We start from the raw sequence: 21593 nt of genomic DNA on the forward strand, positions 1-21593 counted from the left end.
GGTTAATTGGGAGGACAAACACCATTACTCTCAACATCCCCCCTCTTCCCTCTTCTTCCCCCAGCTTTATATACTGAGCATGACATCATATGGTGTGGGATATCCCGTTGGTCAGCTGGGGTCAGCTGTCCCAGCTGTGTCCCCTCCCGGCTTCTTGTGTACCCGGCAGAGCATGGGGAGCTGAAACAGTCCTTGACCAGTGTAAGCGCTACATAGTAACAACTAAAACATCTCCACATTATCAATGCTGTTTCCAGCACAAATCCAAAACATAGCCCCATACTAGCTACTGGGAAGAAAATTAATGCTATCCCAGCTGAAACCAGGACAATAGTCTGGGTTAATTTTATTTTAACATCTTGTCTTGAAATTTGGTGTAATTTTTAAAGGTAGAGGAAACTAAAACATTTTCTATTATCCTAAAGAGCCAAAGTCTTCTCGTCTTCTCGCTGTGTACTGCTGCACCTTCTTCTGCAGTGTTGGGGAGCCTCTGAAGTTCTATTAGGCATAGCCTACGTACCATGTAACACATTTATTAAAGAAGCAGTTTGCAGGTCGGAGTTACATGTGCTCCTTAGGTTACCTGTAAGACTTGAATCTGATCAGTGGTACAGGTAGATGGGGGCACTCTAGAGAAAACCTGGGAATATCTGGGAAGAGGTGCTGAAGAAACTTGAGAGGGAATGAGGTGTACAGGTAGTAAAGGTAGTGGCCCTTCCCCCTCAAGCAGTTTAAAGCAACTAGCAGGCTGCTTGTCTCCATAGACTGATGTCCAAAAGTCAGTGTGGAGTACAGTTAGGAAGTTCATAAATGTGTGGAAATGCACATCAGATGCAGTGCTGCATGTGGCAACTTCAAGAGTGTAAGAATAGCTAGTAACAATAAAGGTGCAATACTATACAGAGTAATTTGTCAGTTTATATTTTATGATAAATTTTTTGAGTCATCTTCAGTTTCTATTGACTTTCAGCCCTGGTATCCCTGAGAAGATAACTGTGACGAGAAACATTGCCTGGAATTGGTGTAGTAAAAAATTACAAGGTACTGTTGTATTAATCAGATACTGTATGAGACGACTGATGCAAGTGAAGGTGACTCTCAAGAAGTTTTCAGAACGTCTGTTGGTTAACTTGGAAATGGGATTCTGCAAAGAATAGTAGCTGTAGAACATATTCTTTTTTTCCTTCTTTTTCCTTTTGTTTTTGTTGCTCACCGCTCTCACCATTTGCCTTTGGGATAACAGGTTTATTCTCTTTGTGTGAAACAAGTGCCTTTGATGTAGCTGATTAAAGCCAATTTAAACGAAGTACTTACATAATTTAATGGACATCCACAAAGTGGATCAGTAGATAATGGTTTTCTCTTAGTTCCAGCTACTGGGAAAGAGTAACCCATTGCCTCCTTTTTCTCTGCAAAACTTGTAAAACTTAAAACTTTTAGCCAGTTTGAGGTGTGGTAACCTTGCTTCAGGCGTATCAGTGGGAGGTTTAGCTTTTCCGTGTGGAGAAGGTAGACTTCCCTCAGGTTCTTTTTTTAAAAGGTTACTTGCCTGCATTAGCAGATGAAGCAGATGGAGTCTAAAAGTTGGAGTTTAAATGTTCCCTGGTTGTGAATATGAGCAAACTCTTCAACTTGCTTCTACCTGAAATCATTTTCTAGCTGTGTCATGGTATTTAAAATTATTTTGGGGGACCTTTAAAAGGCTTAAATATTTTCAGTCTAGGTGCAAAAGGTACGTAGGGGTTGCCCCAGAATAGAGAACAGGGCTTATCTAAGTGACAGTCTAATAATATGACCTTAAAAACATTTTGTGAGATATTTATTTTTTTATGTTGAACTGCCTGCAGTTACTGCTTCTAAGTTGAAAAAAGAAGTGAAGACATTTTGAAAATGAACTTAATAACATACTGCAAACACCAGAATTTGAAAATGATACTTCATCTCACTTCAGTTAGAAGCGTTATAATCTAGAGCTGGTCCAAGGAAATAAAAAACCCCTATCTGTTGAAGAACAACAGAAACAACTAATCAAGGTGCATGTTTCTGTTTCAGAAATTTTTGAGGAAAATCTTGCCATTAAAAGGAATCGGGCCTTCCATTTGCTACAGCTCAGTTTAACTTCTGTTTGGTCTTTTTTCCCCGCTCCTACTGTTCTTTGGACTTAGAGTGGCATGTGATAGGAGAGATTGATGCTGTATAAAGCTGCTTGGTTTAGAACCAGCTAAAAGAGAACAACCGTGGAGAGCACTGTGTATTTCTTTGCAATAAAGAACTGCTGTTCCGAGGATGGCAGAGCAGCTAATATAAAGAATCTGGTTAGTACTGGTTCAGTTAATTAAGTATCATTCTGATATTGTAGCATGCAGTACGAATAATGCGAGCTGTATTTTGTTTTCCTTTATTGCATCAATTTGCAAAAGAGGATATGCATTTCAATCTGGTTAGTCTTTTTATTTCCTTGCTGAAATATTTCTCTGATGCTACTTTTATTAGCTTTGATGTTAAACAAGCGTGACCTGCCTTCCCCTTATTGACATGCAGCAGGCCTTTTGTAAGTCCTATATAGCATTTAATTTACAATTATTTACTTACCTGATACGCTTTGGATTTTAATAGATTTAATCTGCATTTTTTAACTCTTTCCATGCATTTCCAATGAAGACTGTGTTGAATTATATTTTTTAAAGAAATTACTACTGCAAGAATTCATTCCAGAACTTAAACGTTCGAACTAACCATACTGACTGACCTAGTTAAAGATGTCCCTGCTCACTGTGGGGGGGGTTGGACTAGATGACCTCTAAAGGTCTCTTCCAACCCAAACCATTCTATGATTCATGACTGATGTGAGATTTATAGTTTTCTGGTAGTGTTATCCCTGACCTAACTTGCACCTACTGTAGAACACGTACAATCTTGTTTACCATATAGCATAGCAATAGCCCTCAGCTGCAAACACGTCGCGTACTGTGTTTATCATTGATGTGGTTGTGGGAAAAATAATGATAAATTTCATTTGAGGTTAGCATCTTATTTAGCCTGAGCTGATTATTACAGGTACTAGGTTACTGCATCTAGACAAAATGGAATTAAACCTGAACTGGCACAATGCCTTAAATGTTGTGGTGAGCACTGCTATTTTTTCTTCCCTTCCCAAAATCTGTCCCTGAAAGAAAAGGTGCTCTTTTCCCTAAGGAATCATTCCTTTGTTGGTTTTTTAACCGCCTTGGGCAGAACAAACAAAAAAGTGCAAACAAAGGTTCTGTCTGCTTGTCCAGTTCATGGCCCAGATCTAACCTGTGGGAAGATCCTATCTAGCTCCCAAATAGTTTTAACTGCTTTTAATAAGTCTGTGTACGTGCAGGCCTTTCAGCTGGCAGATGCTGCAACCGGTGTGTGCATTGAGCATGATGTAGAAGTGCCTGTAACCGCCCTGACTCTATGTGGCTTCAAAACACAAGCCAGCCTTGCTGCACTGTACATGGCACACAAGGGCAGCAGCAGTTCTTGCAGTAATGGCTTCCCTGAATGTCATTTCAAGGAAAAGGCTTAGCTTACCTCCTCTCCAAAATGTACATATTTTACAGCCCTTGGTTTACAACTGAGGCATTGACGGTATTTGACTGCTTACTAATAATAGATTTGAGCAGCATGTATAAGCACCCTCCTGGATCTTAGTAGGGGCTAATCTTTCTGTACATAATCTTCAGCAACACTTACCATTTTCTTACAGTAAACACTTCTATTTTACAGTGAAAATGGTTTAATGATGCTGTTCTTTTCAACAACAAATCATGGTAACAAGGCATATCACTCAATTGATGGACAGGATTCATTGATGATACATAATATAAATTTGTCAAACTTTATAAATGCGATATGTCTCTTCCCAAGTAACTAGCGATAGGATGAGAGGGAATGGCCTCAAGTGGCATCATGGGAGGTTTAGATTGGATATTAGGAAAATTTCTTTACTGAAGGAGTGGTCAGGCATTGGAACAGGCTGCCCAGAGAGATGAGGGAGTCCCCAGCCCTGGAGGTGTTCAGAAAGTGTGTAGAGGTGGCACTTCAAGACATGGTTTAGGAGACATGGTGGTGTTGGGTTGGTGGCTGGACTTGATGATCCTAGAGGTCTTTCCAACCTTAATGATTCTATGATTGGAACATATAAAAGATTTAGACTATTTTTAAGTCTTGGAAGCACTGTAGCACATCACAGTGTGTTACTTGGCCAACGCAAAAGTTTATCTCCAACTGTTGTACCGACTCTGAACTTGTAAATCTCCAACTTACTCTAAAATTGCATTTTGAAATCCTCACTCCATTTCATACAAAAATATCTCTTTAGGGATGGACTTCAAGAAACCTCTTCCATTACAGGGTAGAGGGGATTTTCCATCCATTTGAAGCTGACGAAATCAAATGCCTGCTGTAATTCCGAGCCCTCTGGCAGCTGAAGAAAAGCACGAACAAGGGCAGCGAGTTCCTGATGGCGCGTTTTGCACTTGGGCGACCAGGGCGGCGCGCCGAGGCCGGCTGGCAGCGCTCGCGGCCCGCAGCTGGCGTTGGGGGCTCCAGAAGCGAGGCCTTGTACGAGTTCGGAGCATTTAATGATACTGCTTTGGGGGGCAGGGGGAGAGAGTCGCCCCCCTACGCAGCTCTTCCCCCCCCCACCCCCGTGGGGCCCCGCCCGCCGGCGCGCTCATGGACTCGGCCTGCGGCAGCGCTGCCTGGCTCCTGCGGCCGGTGCTCGACTCGCGCTGCCTGGCGCCGCCGCCGCCGCTCTGGCTGCTGGGTCGGGGCGCTGCGCCGCGGCCTGGCTCCGCTCCTGCCCGCAGAGCTCGGCGGCGGCCCCGCCGCCACCCGAGTCCCGCGACACGAGGGGAGGAGGCGAGGCGAGGTGAGGTGAGGTGAGGCGAGGCGAGGCGAGGGGCTCTGCTCCGCCGGCTCCAGCGCCCAGGCCCCGCGTGGGCCGCCGCAGCCATGACCACGGAGGACGAGATCATCCGCATCGCCAAGAAGATGGACAAGATGGTGCAGAAGAAAAACGCGGTGAGCGGGGGCGGGACGGGGCGGGAGGCGGCTCGGCTCGGCTCGGCGGTGCGGAGTCCCGCGCTCCCCCCCTTCCACCCCTTTCCCACCGGGCGGCGCCCGGGCCCCCTTCACCCGCCTCCGTTTTCCCGCCCTGCGGCCCGGGCGCCCCCGTCGCCGCCCCGGGAGGACGCGGAGCCCCCGGCGGCGGAGCAGAGCCTCCCCCCGCCCGGCTCCGGCGCGGCGTCCGGCCCGGGAGAGAGGTCCGTGCCAGGCCCCGGCCCCACACGGCGCTTCTCGCCGCGCCCCGCCGGGGCACCGGCCTCCCTCGGGGGTCGCAGCCGGGGCGGTGCGGGAACAAGCCCGGCCAGTCGGAGCGGGACGGCGGCGGAGGTGGTCTCCCTGCTCCCAGCTGGGCTGGGTTTGCCCTCAAGCACGAAAGCTGGTGTTTTAGATGGGGTGCGCAAACTAAAAATGCGATTGGGAACCCCTGGTCCTGCTTCGGCGGGGCGGCCGGGGCTGCGCGGGCAAACCGCTGGAGCAGGCGGGGCCTGCGAGCGCTTCTGTTTGGGTTTGGTTTTAAACCTGAAACAGAGTATGAGTGTAACTCCTGCCGTGTTTGTTAATTCAAGTAATTCTGCCTCGGAACGGAGGTAGAACTTAATCGAGTAGGATTCGGTTGGGTTAGTTCACGTGTTATTCCATGTATGCCCTCCATATAGGGCTGGCTTAGACAACGTATAACGTCTGTACTATCCCTACAAAATGTCAAAATAAGTAAAATCCGTGTGTGCAGCAACAGTCAAATACCTGATTATGATTACACGTAAAGTAGCATACAGGTAAATTACAAACTTCGTTTGCCACTTCTTTACTGTGTAGGCATATTGTTGTTTTTTTGTAACTTGTATATTTGTGATTGCTGTTTGTCTCACAAACTATTATTTTAGTATAGAAAACTTTTCTATCTGTTATGTTAGTGCATTAAATGCTCAATATTAATGACAGTTCAGAACCGAGCTCTGTGGGATTTCAGTTTATAGAAGTCTTAATGGATGCAGCAGTGATTTTTTTTTTTTTTTTTGCTATTTAAGGTAATGGAAATTACAAATAACAGTATTAAATAAGATTTGCATATTTATAGAATACCCTGATTTCATTAAACCAATGAAATTTGTTTGGTTCAGAATCCAAACAAATTCACTGCAAGTACGTACAGGCCATGCTTTGTTGTGTTTCAAAATTCTTGATGTTCTGTAGCAGAGTATGGTTTAGCTCTGATACGCTCGAACTCTCTGATGATACAATATGGAAACAGGAGTCCCATCTAGTGGAAAGAACTTTTTACAACTAATATTTGTTCACTTGATTATTTTTTTCCTTTTTGTCTCCTCCCGTATTCTTTTTATTTGTATTCCTCATGATTTTTCAACAAAAAGAATTTGGTCTCGCTTTCCTGACTCTAAAATTGGAGTAGTGGCTCTTTCCTATGAGGTGTTGAAAAGACGAAAACATACCAACTATGAAACATTTCAGTATTTTGGCAGTGAGAATGATAAAGTGCCATTAATTGAGTTTTATTTGGAAGAACTTCTCACAGTAGAAAGAAAATGCTAAGTCCCAGATAATATGGGAGCTACTGTTGACGCTGGTAAGCATTGCTGCAGCAATACCAGAGATGTTCCTGGTGGCCCTGGTATATTTTTCAGCGATGTGGGAGGCCTAGGAGTTTGGATGCAATTCCTAACAGCAGCTGGGGACATGTATTCACACTCTAGCATGTGTGAGCTAATTACCTTTCAAAGCTCTAGGGAGTGGTGCATTGTCTTTGCTGGGGTCAGCACGGGTCTGGTGTGGGCAAACTGCAGCGTGCGCAGCTGGGCCAGGCTGTGCCTGGCTGGAGCCAGCAGCTGGGTCTTCATCTTCGCCCCTGTCCCGGGAGCGAGAGCGGGGGCAGCACCAGAAGCAGTTGTGCTTCTGTACTTTGTTGGAACAGAGCTCATTCAGTCCAGCTCGTTCCTGCACACAAGTGGCTCTGTTGTTAGTTTGATGCTGTCTCAAAAACCTTCTAAGGCTGAGGCTTGAGCTGGATAGTGGAGATCTGACAGTTGATCCGAAGCATGTGTGTGTACCATGATAAAACCCCTTAGCTGTATGATAGGAGAGGAAGTACAGCCATATTTAACCCAGTAGATGTCTCTGTTTTTCGTACTAGACTTTGTCATTTATAAGGTATTTCTTCTTTAATTGCACAGTGTGATTTCCTACGTAATTCTGCTGTGCAGTTAAAATGCGAACTTTAGCAAACTTATTAAGATACTTTCTATGAAGAGGTACTTCATTGTTTCATGAAGATGAAGCTGAATTGAGAAATGCATTATTATATAAGTACCTGGTGGATAGTTATGCTCCTGACAACCCCTTGTATTCCTTTCTCTATTTTTACTCAACAAGAGCAGGTATTTGCTGTATGTCTTCGAATGAGAATAATTTGATAAAATCCATCAATAAAAGAAAAAAAAAGCCTTGATACCTTTTCACTTTGAAGTTGTCAAGACTCAGATGGCAAGAGATGCTTCATCTCTTGTGCAAAAGGTGACTCTGTGGCTTGTGGCATTTCTTTTGATGAGTTGAAAAGGCAGGCCATGCAGACACCCTTCATGAGTCAGTCTCTTGGTGATTTGTCTTGCCTAAGGATTTAATTGTACCTGTGCACATTTCATAACTATTTTAGTGAAGTGATACATGCAGTTCTTCTGTTTTGAAGGACAAAATAATAATGCAATGGTGTATTTAATACACAGTGAAATTCATATTTCTGCTGTTACTTCAAATATGGGTTTCATGTTTGAAATAGATATTACTTCTCCTTCAGAATAACTGCAATTGGATTAAAACACATCTAGTGCCTTCCTTTATAGCTTTTTGTTGTACGTATGTACCCCTTTCTTTAAAGAAGCTGCTGTAATGAATAGGTATGAAAAATAAAGTTGCATCCATGGATTAAAAAAATCAAGAACAGCTGAGTAAGTTTGAGAAGAAAACATGAAATTGTCCGTGTTATTAAATGTTTGCTCCCTGAAGTAGAACAGAATTATAACTGGATAGCTCTGCTGTCTTCAGAAACATACTCCATTTTCTATTGCCTGAAGCATAGCTTTATAGGATGAATATAGAACATCATTCTGGTGTTCTGATCTGTTCAACTGAAAGAAGCTAAGAGGAGTAATCTACTAAATCTCTATGAAACTGACTTCTGTTATTTCAAATAACAAGGTAAACTGGAAGTCAGCCAGCCTAGTGGAACAGGGCATTGTCTTTCATTTTCTATAAAATTACAGAAGAGCCTTTAAAAGAAGATTTATAATAATGTTCTTAATGGTTGGGGTTTTTTTTAAACTGAGGAGTCTTACGTTACATTAGAAAAATAGGAATTACAAGTTTTAGTGTGCAACTTCCACTCTGGTTTTGAGGAAAAGAGGGCATTTGACTTTATGCTAAGAAAGGTGGTTATGAAAAACTTTGTGGTTGCTGTGAGTTTAAACTCAAATCTAATTTTAAGGCATCTAATTCTTGGTACACTTAAAATAATTGAATAGAGAAGAGTGAAGGCTTAGAAAGCATTAGTGCATTAGAGGTTTTGGTAATTTGGTACTGAAAACAGCATTGAAATGTGGGTAACATCTGTGTAGTGAGTATCTGGGTTTTATTTTACTTGTTGCATGGTTTGTTAACCTCCTATGTATCAAGTTACTAGTTTTGGAAAATGCTTAGACTGGGAATAATAAAGTTGTTTTGACATGTACAATTGGAAAGGGATTCTAGAGGCAAAGAAATTTTGACTAGATTGTATTTCTAAGGTGAGGTGAAGACAGTGATACTTTGCATTATATTCATCATGTTATGCCGAAGTTGCAGACTACATCTAACCTGTGTTTATTTTGAAATCTCAGGCTGCTAATAACTTAATTGGAGTTAGGTGCTATTGGATTATATTTTTGAAAATGGCACATTGACTTTTGTAATTTGTTTTGGGTAAGAAGGTTTTCTTGAATTTTATTTTGTTTTGTAGCAGTGAAGATAATTAACTTGCTTTATTTGGATCTATGTTTGCACAGAAGAAACCATGCTTATGGCTGTTTAGAGAAAGAAATGGTTTAGTATGCTTACTCAATTTAGCACCTGAAAACAGCATGACATTTCCCAGTCTTGCATCATTGCTGCTAAAATTCTACGGTTAAAACTGGAGAAGTTTTGTATATCATGAATAAAAGTTAAACAAGGCTTTTTGCTCTGATGGCAGAATAGCAAAACTTTGGTTTTGTAAGTGAATTGGGCCTGTGTAAGGTGGGACATAGTGACATGTTTGTTTTTAGAGGCTGCTTTGCTGTCATATGTGTTGAAAGAGCAATTGTAGCAGATGTTTGAAAGTGTCCAAAGCTGTGCCTGTTTGGACACAGAAGTTCCACTTTCATCTTTCTCAGCCTCTTGGTGGTTATTTTATGGGCTATCTTTAGCGGTTAAATTATAAGACCTGCAGATGCAGCAGGAGATTACATGAGTTTCCTTGCAACAGGTGTCATATTAGAGGTTGATTAGGGAGAATTTAAAAATAAAGGCAAGCAAAATGCACATTGAACAAAATGGGTTGAGTTGAGAGAGAGGTAAGGAAAGAGAAAGGAATCAAATTCCAGAGATCGGCGAGATGGAAATTTTGTGGGGTTAATTTCCAGACCTTGTGAATTTAAAAAAAAGGCAGGAAGAATTAGCCTGGGCAGAGTGGCCTGTTATATGCAAAGGCAGTTACCTTCTTACTGTTCATAGCTCACAGGTTCAGAACCATGTGCACTTGAATAACAGCAAAATCATCTCAACCCTTAGAACGTTGCTACAGCCTGACAACCTGTGTGCACAGTAAGAAGTGGATGTGCAGAGCTCTGCTTAAGCAGAGTTGGTAAATAATGAAGGTTCTAGAGATTAAAATAAATTATGGAGCTCACATTTATGAAAACTCTTTTTTTAAGTAGGGCCAAATTGCCAAGGAATGTTATTGTTGACTGATACGAATTGTTAGTCAGAGTAGCCATGTATAGAGTTTATTAAAGCCTAGCAGTATAATCGCTGAAATTAACTCATCTATTGAGAAAGTTGCTGCTTAAAAGTATTAGTTTGTACCTTTCCTTATGGGTCTTAGGGGAAAAGATAAACAGAAAAAACCATGACAGCTGAATAATAGGCAAGTGCATTAGCTCAGAGGTTACAGCACATTAGGATGGGCTCCGGCTTCTAGTTTGGAACGTGTTGATGCTTGGCTAGCCTGGTATAGGCTGCAGAGTGTTGTCTGCACTAATCTGTGCAGCCTAATCTATGTATTTCATTGAAATAATATTTAAACTTGATAGTTGAAAATAAAGCTTGAAAGCAAGTCTTGCTCAGCTTGCTTTATTTGGACATTTGTTGGTAGATGCACTGACAAAGTCATCTCTTTCTGTTGGGGAAACTGCAGCTGTGTCTAGTAAAATAGTGTACTCTGATCACAGTTTTTAAACCAGTAGACTTCTCTGGCTTCACCACACCACTGCAAATACAGTTAAGAATGTTGGCTATATATACTTTATATATATTGTTAAATGTGCATATATATGTGTGTGCTATTGATGGACTTTGCAGAGCTGCTCAACTCCAAGTTCTTGTGTGAAAACAGGTGAGGTTGTTCTGAACTGAAAATTGCTGTTGTTGTCTGGCTTGTTTCTGATGCCGTTAAGTGAAGTACCCTTGAGGCTGTTTTCTTGAGGATGTGCGTTGGTTAAGTAGTAATTGACAGAATGCTTTAACTGGCATTTGAATTATGTGGGATAAAACTTCTCTGGTCTTTGAGTGAATACTTCAATTTCTGAGTTAAGGCTTGTTAATGTTTAGAGTTTGTGAAGCAGAACATTCCTTGTCCTTTTGTTGTTTTGTGGATAAATTGGGAACTGATGGTTTGTATGCAGTCTGGGACCGTGAAGGCAGATAAGAGTATGTCGTTGGTGTTATATTTAATGTACCTGATCGCTGCTGAATTGACTTTTTTTTTTCTCCCCCCCCAGGCTGGAGCACTTGATTTATTGAAAGAGCTTAAAAATATTCCCATGACCCTTGAGTTGTTACAGGTATGATTTTCTTATTGTTCCGTTGCAAATATTAACTCCATAATGATGAAGGTGAAGCCAGCATGTTTGGAAGAAGATAGCACTATTAAAGTAGATTCCTATGTAGAAACTCCTTGGAGGAATCAGTGTTATTATAGGGTAACTAGTCTTAGTTCATGCTGATTTGGGGCACTTAAGTGTTTTCTTCCAGTAGCAAGCTCTTAAAGCTTATCTTTCTGTTTAAGTTGAAAATAGTGAATTTTGTCATGGACAAAGGGGAAGAGCTTCTTATAAATTTACCTTGGGTTCTTACTAACACAAATGTGATGTGTTTCCTTCTGTCTGAAGGAGAATGAATTTAACCAGAGCTGTTACTTACTTTTCTTATGTAGTTAGTTCTGGTTTTGGATTTTAAGTGAAGAGAAGCATAGTTTCCTTTTTTTTTCTACCCCACATAACTCTGAGCAGTGTCTTTCTTAAGGTAATTATAGTCCTCCTCCTCCCCTTTTACTCCCCTGGCCAGGAGTGATGGTGTGGTACAATCTCTCTCACTTGCATGCATACTCTCTAATTATGCTTATATCTACATCTCCAACATAGTATTTTATATATAATTTATAAATTCTTTCAAAAAGTAGCTCAGTGAGCTTCCTTTGTCAAGTTTCAGAGTTTGTCATGTAATTTATCAATTAACAACAACTCTTCCAAAATGACTAGATTATTTCCAATCTCTGAAGGTTTTCAAATGGCAGAGGTAAATGTAAGACCTGATTTGCTGTGGTAGGCACTTAAATGGGAAGAGGCTGAAATGTAACTTTTTTCTAAGTGTCAATTAATACAGAATCATAGAATGGTAGGGGTTAGAATGGACCTCTGGAGATCATCTTGTCCAACCCCCCTGCTTGAGCAGGGACATTTAGAGCAGGGGGCACAGGAACGTGTCCAGGTGGGGTTTGAATGTCTCCAGGGAAGAAGACTCCACATCCTCCCTGGGCAGCCTGTTCCACTGCTCTGTCACCCTCACAGGAAAGAAGTTTTCTTCTCATATTGAGGTGGAACTTCCTGTGTTCCAACTTGTGCCCATGGCCCCTTGTCCTGGCATTGGGCACTATTGAAAAGAGCCTAGTCCCATCGTCCTGACACCCAGCCTTTAGGTATTTATAGGTATTTATGAAATCCCCCCTCAGTCATCTCCTCTCCAGGCTGAGCAAACCCAGGTCTCTCAGTCCTTTCTCATAAGGGAGATGCTCCAGTCCCCTGATCATCTTGGTAGCTCTCTGCTGGACTTGCTCAAGCAGTTCCCTGTCCTCCTTAAACTGGGGGACCCAAAACTGGACACAGTACTCCAAATGTGGCCTCACCAGGGTAGAGCAGAAGGGGAGGATAACCTCCCTCTCCCTGCTGGCCACATTCCTTTTAATGCATCCCGGGCACATTGCTGGCTCATGGTCAGTTTGTTGTCCACCACCACTCCCAGGACCTTCTCAACAGAGCTGCTTTCCAGTAGTTCAGCCCCCAGCCTGTACTGGTGCGTGGGGTTGTTCCTCCCCAGATGCAGGACCTTGCAGTTGGTCACAGATAAGGAATTAGTTATAAAGTTCAAATCTCAAGTGTCAGTAGCAATGTCATTCTTGACGTATGCACCCCACATATTTGCAGAATAATACTGTTTGTGACAGCAAAGAGGGATTTGAAAGTGTCACCTTCATGCATGAATGAGCATGGCTGATAGAATGCTGCAACCTTCTCCACTATGTCCAGCCTCCTTCCTTAAAAAAAAATCCAAACCAACACCCCGCTGAAAATAACCCTCAAGCCCCACACAAAATGACAACAAAACCCAGAAGAACTCTCTGTTAACCTGATTCTTTTGAGTGTCTCTGTGCAGGGCTTAATATGTAGTATTTGTGTAATAATGTTTTTTGCCTTTGGAATAAAAAATGTCTCTGTGAGTTCTCCAGAAATTCTGTAAATGCTGCTATGCAAACCTGTTCTGCCTAGTGTGAAGAGTGAGACTAGAAGGGTAAAGTTTACACAGAACAGCAGAACAATTTTACCCTTGAACCATGAGGATCTGAAAAATGTACGAGTAGATGATTTATTCTTTTTTTAGTTGCAATGAAAAACTTAGTAATGTTATCAGTGGAGGAGGACTCTTAATCTTGTTAAGTACAGATTCACTCAACTGTGCCTTTTAGGGTATTTGTGTGACCCTGACTTAATTTATATAGGGTTGCGTATTAATTCTGCCCTGTTTTCTATTGTACTTGAAAGAAGCTTGTTTATTCCCATCCATATTACAGGTACTTGTTTTTAGAGTGAAATAGTATTTGCAGTAAAAGATCTTTCTTCTGTATTGGGGCAGGCACCGTATGAATTTGTAAAGATTTCTCTGTGTTACAGTAGGTCTAAAGGGATCAGGTATTTTAGCGTACTCTTGCATAGCAGATTGACTGTAGTTTAGTTAAGAAGCTTTTCTTAAGTATCCACTTCTGTATTCAAAACAGTTCCGCTGCATGAGATTGCATTTAGCGACATGTGTATATTCAAATGTATGTTATTTTTGTTGAGAGTTCTATAAATGTGTGAAGTCTGCTGTAAACTTTCTACGTCAGTCTCCCAGATTTGCTTAAACAATGGAGGACTCAGAGAAACAGTTGAAATGCAAAGTAATCATATGCATCGTTCTGGTAGTGGATCATTGGTGTGCTGATGTCAGGGAGGGTGATGAATGTGAGAAAGCAGGAGCACGAACTTCCTCTGTGTAGACTGAGATATCTATTGATGTGTTTGAACTGATGAAACACAGGACACAAGTGAAAAGCGTACATCCGCACCCATTCTTAAGCAGTTTTGAAAGCTGGCTACATTGAGAAAAGCACTGCTAGCTGATACAGTTTCATTATTCCTGTGTAATAAGAGAAGTGACAGTTTTTCCTGTAACATGACTGTTGCTTCAGTCTGATCTGGCGAGTTCCTCTGAACAGTCTACAGGTACGTGGAATAGGAAGGTGTGTGTCAGTAGTCTAGACTTGTGTCTTGTGTCTGCGTGATTTTTGTCACAGAAAGCTGAAGTGGTTACAGACGATAATATGACTGTGTCACATCTAACAAGTTTTATGTAAGGAAGCAGATCCTTGCTCAGCTAGGCAGGGAGCCAGTAGCCTTCCTCACACGTGATTTATCTGGTGGTCAGAATTGCAAATCTGTTTAGCAGCCACACAGTATTAAAGGCATCGTGTCTCTGCTGCTAATTGTGGGTAGTGTGCAGCTAAACAGCGAGTGAGACAGACGGTCTTTATTTTAACAAACAGGTTTTACTGGAAATTACACACATGTATGCAGAACTAGGCTGTGAGGTACAGTCCTCGTTAATGACTTCTTGCCAGTTCATTGGCGAGCCAGGGAGACCTGGGACCTGGAGATGGTTATTCTTCAGAGGCTGATTTGGCTCTGCTTTGGTCCAGGTGCTCACGTATTCTCTGTCCTCATACTCTCTTCCAGTTCAAAGCTGGTAACAGCTCTGCTTGCTTCAGTGGTTGCTTTTCCCCAACTATGTTCCTGACATTTTCTCATTTGGACTGGTTTAGGGAAGAGTAGCTGCCGCCATATGCTTTGTTTTGGGTTCAGTCATAGGTTGCTTATGCTAATTGTTGCTCATACCAACCAAAGGCTGCTTGGCCTAGAACTCGAACACCTCAGGGGTGAAAACAGCTGCCTTAAGCTGTCTCTGAGCCTCTTTACTCCCAGAAAGCAGATGAATAGTGCTCTAGAATTTGAAGTGGGGAGGAGTGATCCATTAAAAATGCATTTTGCACAGGGTGAGGAAGGCTTTCATATATCTGCACACTTATAAATTGGCACAAAGATAAAGCAATTGCACTGGTTACACTGGGCTAGGCAGAAATACCGGAGTTTGCCCCTTAAAATGGCTGTCACAAGAATAGCCCCGGAGGCTGGGAGACTGAGGAAATATCAAACGCTGACGGCGGGTTTGTCATTAAAACACAGTTGTTTTGAGAATATAATGCTGATCTTTTGTGATTACCCGTGTCAGTTTGCAGGCAAATAAATTGGTAGATATTTCCTTCCCCTCTCCTTAGGAGAGGCCAGATCAAGTGGTGTATAAAAGCAAACAAATGAACTGTTTGTATACTGCCTTAAGAAACACGGCAGTTTAGACAGTTGCCATAATCTTTCTTATGTGTGATCAGAGGAAGAAATTGATTTATCCAATTAATTTTGAGTTTTACTTGAGTTTGAGTTTTACTTACCTAAGTTAGTCTAAGTTGGTGTCTTTCCTTTTTTGCTGATGAGAGTAGGCTGTGGTTGGACCCAGTTATCAGTGGAAGGTGGTTTCGGGGTTTTTTTTTTTTTGGTAGATACATTTTTCTCATTCAGCTATAATGAGTGTTTTGTGGAGTTCCAAGCACATGTTATTCTTTATTGTCTGAATATAATATCCAGAGTATGTTTTTAGCATGTCAGGAGAGTTGGCCAGTACTGTTAGTCTGAGTGAGCAGAGTCCATCTTGAAACACTTTAGTTACAGGTAAGTAACCATCTGTTTTCTTTAATTCAAAATACATGTTTAGAGCTGATGCTCAGACCTGAGGTTATTTGATGTGTTTTGTTTGCTGAAATAGCTACTGAGTATTCCAATACATTGCCAGTTATTTAGCACATCTATGGTGCCCCCAAAAGTGGTGTGTGGGTTGTAAGGAGTAATTTACAGGAACAAATCATTTCCATTTTTAGCGAGCCACAAAAATTTAAATTTTCCTTTAAAGGAGAAGGAAATTTATGATGAACTACTGCTAAAGTAAGTAGAATTATTTATATTTAGTGAGTCCTGTAAATAGTAAATGCAACAAAACCGAGCATCTTATGAACAATTTTTTAAAAAGTCATCCAAGTATGAAATGGTAATAAAATACTTATTTGTATTGGTAAACACTTCTCATCTCATGAAACTAAAAGCATGGAAATGTTCTACTTGTTGGATTAACATGTTAGTCAGAAGTCTTATAAAATGAAACTTGTGTTGCTGCTGAGCTAGATTTATGTCCTCATCTTCTGTGTCTTCAAAGGAGTGGATTGTAAATGAATCTCCTCTTCACTCTGTAGGTGGCAGTAGTGCCAAAAGTTTAAAGCCTGTCACAGTCTTGGCCTTTTCAGAGTTGCCTAGTCTTACCGTTTCTATCTAAAAGCAGAACTCTCTGTGCTTAGCGTTTTAAAGAATTTCAGTATTGCCAAAATTATTAGGAATTTAAAACGTGGTTGCTCCCAACCGATACTGCAGCTTCTTCCACAGCCACTAAATGGGAATTCTAAGAGTATGAAGTCACTGAAGTACTTGGCAAGCTTCTGATCATGCCAAAATATAAACGCAGTCCTAGCTTCACATAAAAATAAGGTTTTGAGGCTAGAACCTTTGCTAAAATTTTATATAGCGTTAGGATGTATGTATGATTTTTCACATGGTTAGATATTTTGAATGTCATACTTAGTGTAGTTAAGTAGTTCTGCAGAGCTTTTTGAAATTGTTTGGGAGCAAAAATCTTCTGATTGACTCCCCTTAATCCTCCTGTCCCACCCCTTCACCCTCCCCGGCCCCAAACTTCTCTGATGGAAACAAACGGTAATACTGTTGTATTTCTTTTTAAAATGTCCATGTTGCTAAAATAAGTTTTGTAAAGGCTTGCAGCATTTCATCCTGATATTCTTAATAAAGCTTGCCACAAAACCAAAAACAAAGCAAAAAAAGATACTTTAAAAAAATGATGTTGAAGTACAACTTTACACATGTTTATGTGTTAAATTATCTTCATGTCACCTTTTATAGTGTATATTTTTTTCTCTTGCAGTCTACCAGAATTGGAATGTCAGTGAATGCGATACGCAAGCAAAGCACAGATGAAGAAGTTACATCTTTAGCAAAATCTCTGATCAAGTCTTGGAAGAAACTGTTAGGTATGGTGACACAAACTTTTTTCCCATGCTCTTGCATGTTTTAACTGTATGCAGCCTTGGTGCAAATCCTTGACGCTGCCTTACTTTAGATATATTTGTGCTCCTGTGTAAGTATGGAAACTTTCTGCAGTGATGTAGTTGTTTTTTACTCTTTGACTATCACTAGTGCATTACTGTGAAAGTGCATTCAGAGAAAAAGTTAATATATTTTTATTGGGGCTGGCAGCAGTAGGAAGTCGGCTTCTGTGACATGACTCATTTCTGAAGTCGTCTTGCCTGCTGTTGAGCTAGAGTGACTGTACTGCAGTACTAAGCGCTAACGAACCTGTTCTTGACTATTTCCTTTGTCAAATATAACAGGTATTCTGAAGAACTTGTGCAAAATCTCATGAGAGTGTGGAGGCTTTGAAGTTTGGTTATAAAGTGATTTGTGAAGAGGAAAAACTGGTAAAAAAAAAAATTGACTTTAAAAATCTGTTAGAACTTACAGGTAGTGAGAAATAGATCTGCACTTTCTAAAATCTTTATAGTTTTAAGCAACTTAATAATTAGTGAGTTAGTACTTTTTAATTTCCCTTAAAGCAATGAACGCAGTTAATGAAACCTTTCTGTTGGCAGGGTTTTATTCAAGGGTATTTTGTAGTACTTAATATACTTGAAAACACTTAAATCTCATACTGTGTCCAGATATTTTTGTTCGTGCCCTGTGCTGTACTCTTTTATTTCTTTGTGTCCTATTTTAGGTAAAATACAATTTAGGAAGCTTAGAATTTTGAAATAGAATACAGTTTACGTTATTTTCTACTGATTTAAGTATTTACCAGTCTGTCTGGAAAAAATATGCTAAATACCAGCAGGTGTTAGAGTTCCCTGCATTCGAAATCAGCCTAATTTTTAGCAACTGTGAGGTATTTTATCAGATACCTTATTACTCTCATAAATGGTGTAGAAATGACTTTGTACCAGTCTGACAGGATGTGTATATAGAAATGGACAATTTGTGACAGCTCTCAACTTTTATATTCTAGTAAGAAGCAGCAACCTCTACAGCAGACTTTTTTTTTAACCTACTTCTAGAAAGTTATATATACTTATATTATACTATATAATTATACTAATTAGGTTAGTTTTAGTAATTAAATTCAGATAATACTAGATATGGTGATAAGATACTTTTTGAACCACAAAAATTATAATTATTTCTGAGGTCACTGGTAAATAGTGGAAATAATGTACTTTTTATGTTTAAATTTCCACTTAGAACTTGAAGTCCAACTGTGTTATAACCAGAGCATCAACGTGGTAAGATACATAAGTGGAGAAATGGATTTGCATATTACCTTGAGTTACTCTAAAGACTTCTAAAAGCAGCATCTGGATTGAGTGACCTAGCTCCCAGGATATTAATTTCAGTTAAAAAAAAAAAAAAAAGGCCCTATCACAGTTTGGTTGGTTTTTGTTTTTTTTTTTTCTGTAAAGTTCAAATTTTTTGATACTGCAACTTAGTTTAGGCAGAAAGTAGAGGAACTGCTCTTCCCCCCTCCCCGAATTCTCAGCTTTTGGGAGTGCCCTAAGATACTGCTTTTTGAGGGGGGGCTAACCCTTCTGGGTATCGCTGTCCTTTGAGCAAAGGAATTGCTATTTATTTGTTGAGACAGTAAAAGTAGTCTTCTGTCTCTGAAGTCAGTCAAACTTGTCTTAATATTTTGTTACTTATAGCTGACTGATCTTTAAGGGTTCAAACATTGTGAAACACGGGGACTGTTATTCCTGCCTGAGGACCGGAGGGTGTTCATGCTGTAGAAGTTTGGAATCAGACTGTGGTGCCTGAAGGTCATGGCAGGTCAATCTGGGTGTAGGTGGCTGCTGAAAGGGGTGGTCTTGGCTTCCCTTCTGCACAGGTGCCTCCTTGTTCCTTCCTACCAGTAGTGCTCTGGGAGCTATCCAGAATGCCAGAGCTGGGAACTGACCAGTTGGAAACCAATTGTTTTGTTAATTTCTTCTGGCTTAGATTAAACTGTATCGGTTTCTTGATCCAGCCTGTTTGCAGTACTGCTTCCATACAAGGACTGCAGTATAACATACAGCTGGGGAAAGAGGTGGACCTTTCCCTTTTGATGGCTTGCCACATTCAGATTGTTTTAAGACAGTTGGGAGACTTTACTGAAGGCTGCTTACATCAGGTGAAGTCAAACGTGATGAACTTGGAAGTAAATAGCAAATATTTTACATAAATCAGAACTGAATACTTCCTTCTTGAGGCAGTGGGTGTGTGACCAGTGTTCATGCCCTAATTTTTGTTACAGGTAGATATTATTGTGTGTACATTATTGTGCCAGGTCTAGTACAGTGTGGTTGTGCACTTACTATATAAAATCAAATTATTTCCTGAAAACACAGCACTGCTTGTATGCAAAACATACGTAGCTAAATTTTCCTTGATCATAATGTAGACCATATAATAAAGCATAGTAGGGCAAATCTTCCACCTCTCGTTTCACCACTCGGTAATTCATTAGAACTTAAAATCTCATGACTGTGGAAGATAGGGTATCTGGGCCGTGTGAAGTATGGGTGGGAATCTTACAAAGTACTCTTATTCTGTTTTATCATTAGTTTTGACTTTCTCAGAAGAATACGAAATACCATATGTTGAGCTGCTTGAGAAATCAGTTTCGATTATGCTGTTTATAGTGCATGTAAAATGGTATGGATCAAAGATGACAACAGAAGCGGACAGCTGTTAATCGTACCAAGCATTGTACACAGAGATCTGAAGTCTTTGTGAGTTATTTTTATAAATGACATTTTGCATTTAGGCAAGAATCGTTGACTGTTCAGGCTGCATGTACTGTCTAAGTTGAATGCTGTTGGAACTTACGTTTTAAGAGTGCATGGGAAACATGAGAAGAAATCAAAGTAAGGTTGTGAATCACCAGATGTGTGTGGCTTGACCAGAGCTGTGCCAGGTTACCAGTGGTTTATTCAGAGGGGTCGGAAGCTGCTGAGCAGACGGCTTGCAAGCGTTGTCTGAAGTGACTCACTGAGCTACAGTGGAAGATCACTTTCAGATGTTGCTGTAAGAACGTTAAACCACACGGCCAGGTTGGTCACAATTTACATAAGGAAGAAAATTCTGCTCTCTGAATAAAGTGCTGTTCAGTTATAACACAAGATTTGCAAACAAAGATTGTTTTGCCAAGTAGCTGAGTGTATAGAGTATGCTGTGCAGATAATGAATCTATGTGCACCCATTTAGGTTATGAGGAGTGTTCCTTTATATTGAAAAAGAACAACACAAAAATTCTTTAAGGAATGTAACATTCTTCATTGCAAATAATTACTGAACTCCAAGAGTATACAGTGAAAAAGAAATGTCCAACCTCTAAATACGTAAACTTAACTCCAGTAAGTTTATGTCCTGAACTGGAAATGCAGAATGATTGGACAATACTCTGACATTAAGTGCAAGTGTGATCATCTATTGCCAGTAATAAAAACTAAAAATGGGGCCATGAATATATTGAAATGCCTGTTTCAAAAAAAAGTGCATGCCTGAGTAATTTTATTTTAAGAGAATGCTTAAGTGCTTGATGTTGTCAAGAGAAGATAACACCAGCCAGACCTCACAGAAGAGTTTTACTCGGATTACTTCATTCATACAATCCTTTGTTACTCTGAACCTGAGTTTGATTCTACTGGAGCAAGCTGGTGCAGTCTAGGGCTGTCTTACAGGTATGTTAATGCTGTCATTAGGTAAAGTTGGTCAAGGACATCTACTAACCTACTTGCTTTGCTCAAAAAAATTATTGACAAAACAAGTTCCTAAACTGCAGTCTAATAGTGTTGTTTAGTATTGATAAGAACACGTCTTTATAAGATACCAGGTAGAACCGAGTGCAGAAATAGTTTTAGTAGTTTCATTTCCATATCAAGTATAAGCCGTGGAAATCGCCGCTTGTCAAATGTATGTTTGGAACTGTTCCATGTACATTAGTAGATCTATAATTTGTTCGGATTATCAATGGAGAGATAATAAGACATGATGCAAATTACATCATACCGCATAGGAGGAAAAAAAACGTGTAGCAAAGTTGTTAATGTGTCATGCTCTTCTGTCACTTATGATAAAAAAATCTTTAAAAATGACACAGTTCATGGTTTTGTTGTTTATTTATAGATTTTAGATATTATTCCTCCCTATGCTACTACTGGGAAGAAGCTATTCTGATATTACCTTCATGTCTTACTACATCTTGCAGAGGAATTGCTGAAAAGTGTAGGTGCTTGTGCATCTCAGGATTATTTTGGTCAGGGTCTGGAAAGTGGGACCTAAAGAATTATTAAAATGAGGGTCATCATTAAATTAATGGCTGTGCCATCTGTTACCTGTTCTCATATCTCTTGTCTTTAACTTATTTAAACAGAATACTTGGAAAACTTTCCAAGTTTTGGTGGT

The 21593-nt window shown here is 40.4% G+C and overlaps 1 protein-coding gene across 2 annotated transcripts in view; it reads left to right on the forward strand.

The window, feature by feature from the left end:
- The window catches only part of LOC104053655 (lysophospholipase 1), a 47277-nt gene that overhangs the window by 14395 nt on the left and 11289 nt on the right, over positions 1-21593 (forward strand). The window contains exons 1-3 of one of the 2 annotated variants that reach the window (XM_064442720.1): positions 4756-5052; positions 11121-11183; positions 17029-17134. In XM_064442720.1, coding sequence (XP_064298790.1) covers positions 4984-5052; positions 11121-11183; positions 17029-17134 — 238 coding nt within the window. In that variant the 5' untranslated portion in view covers positions 4756-4983. Of the gene's footprint in view, positions 1-4755; positions 5053-11120; positions 11184-17028; positions 17135-21593 lie in introns of those variants that run through there. The other variant, XM_064442719.1, reaches the window with a different exon arrangement.

The sequence above is a fragment of the Phalacrocorax carbo genome, chromosome 2 (assembly GCF_963921805.1).
Source record: "Phalacrocorax carbo chromosome 2, bPhaCar2.1, whole genome shotgun sequence".
Lineage (NCBI taxonomy): Eukaryota > Metazoa > Chordata > Aves > Suliformes > Phalacrocoracidae > Phalacrocorax > Phalacrocorax carbo.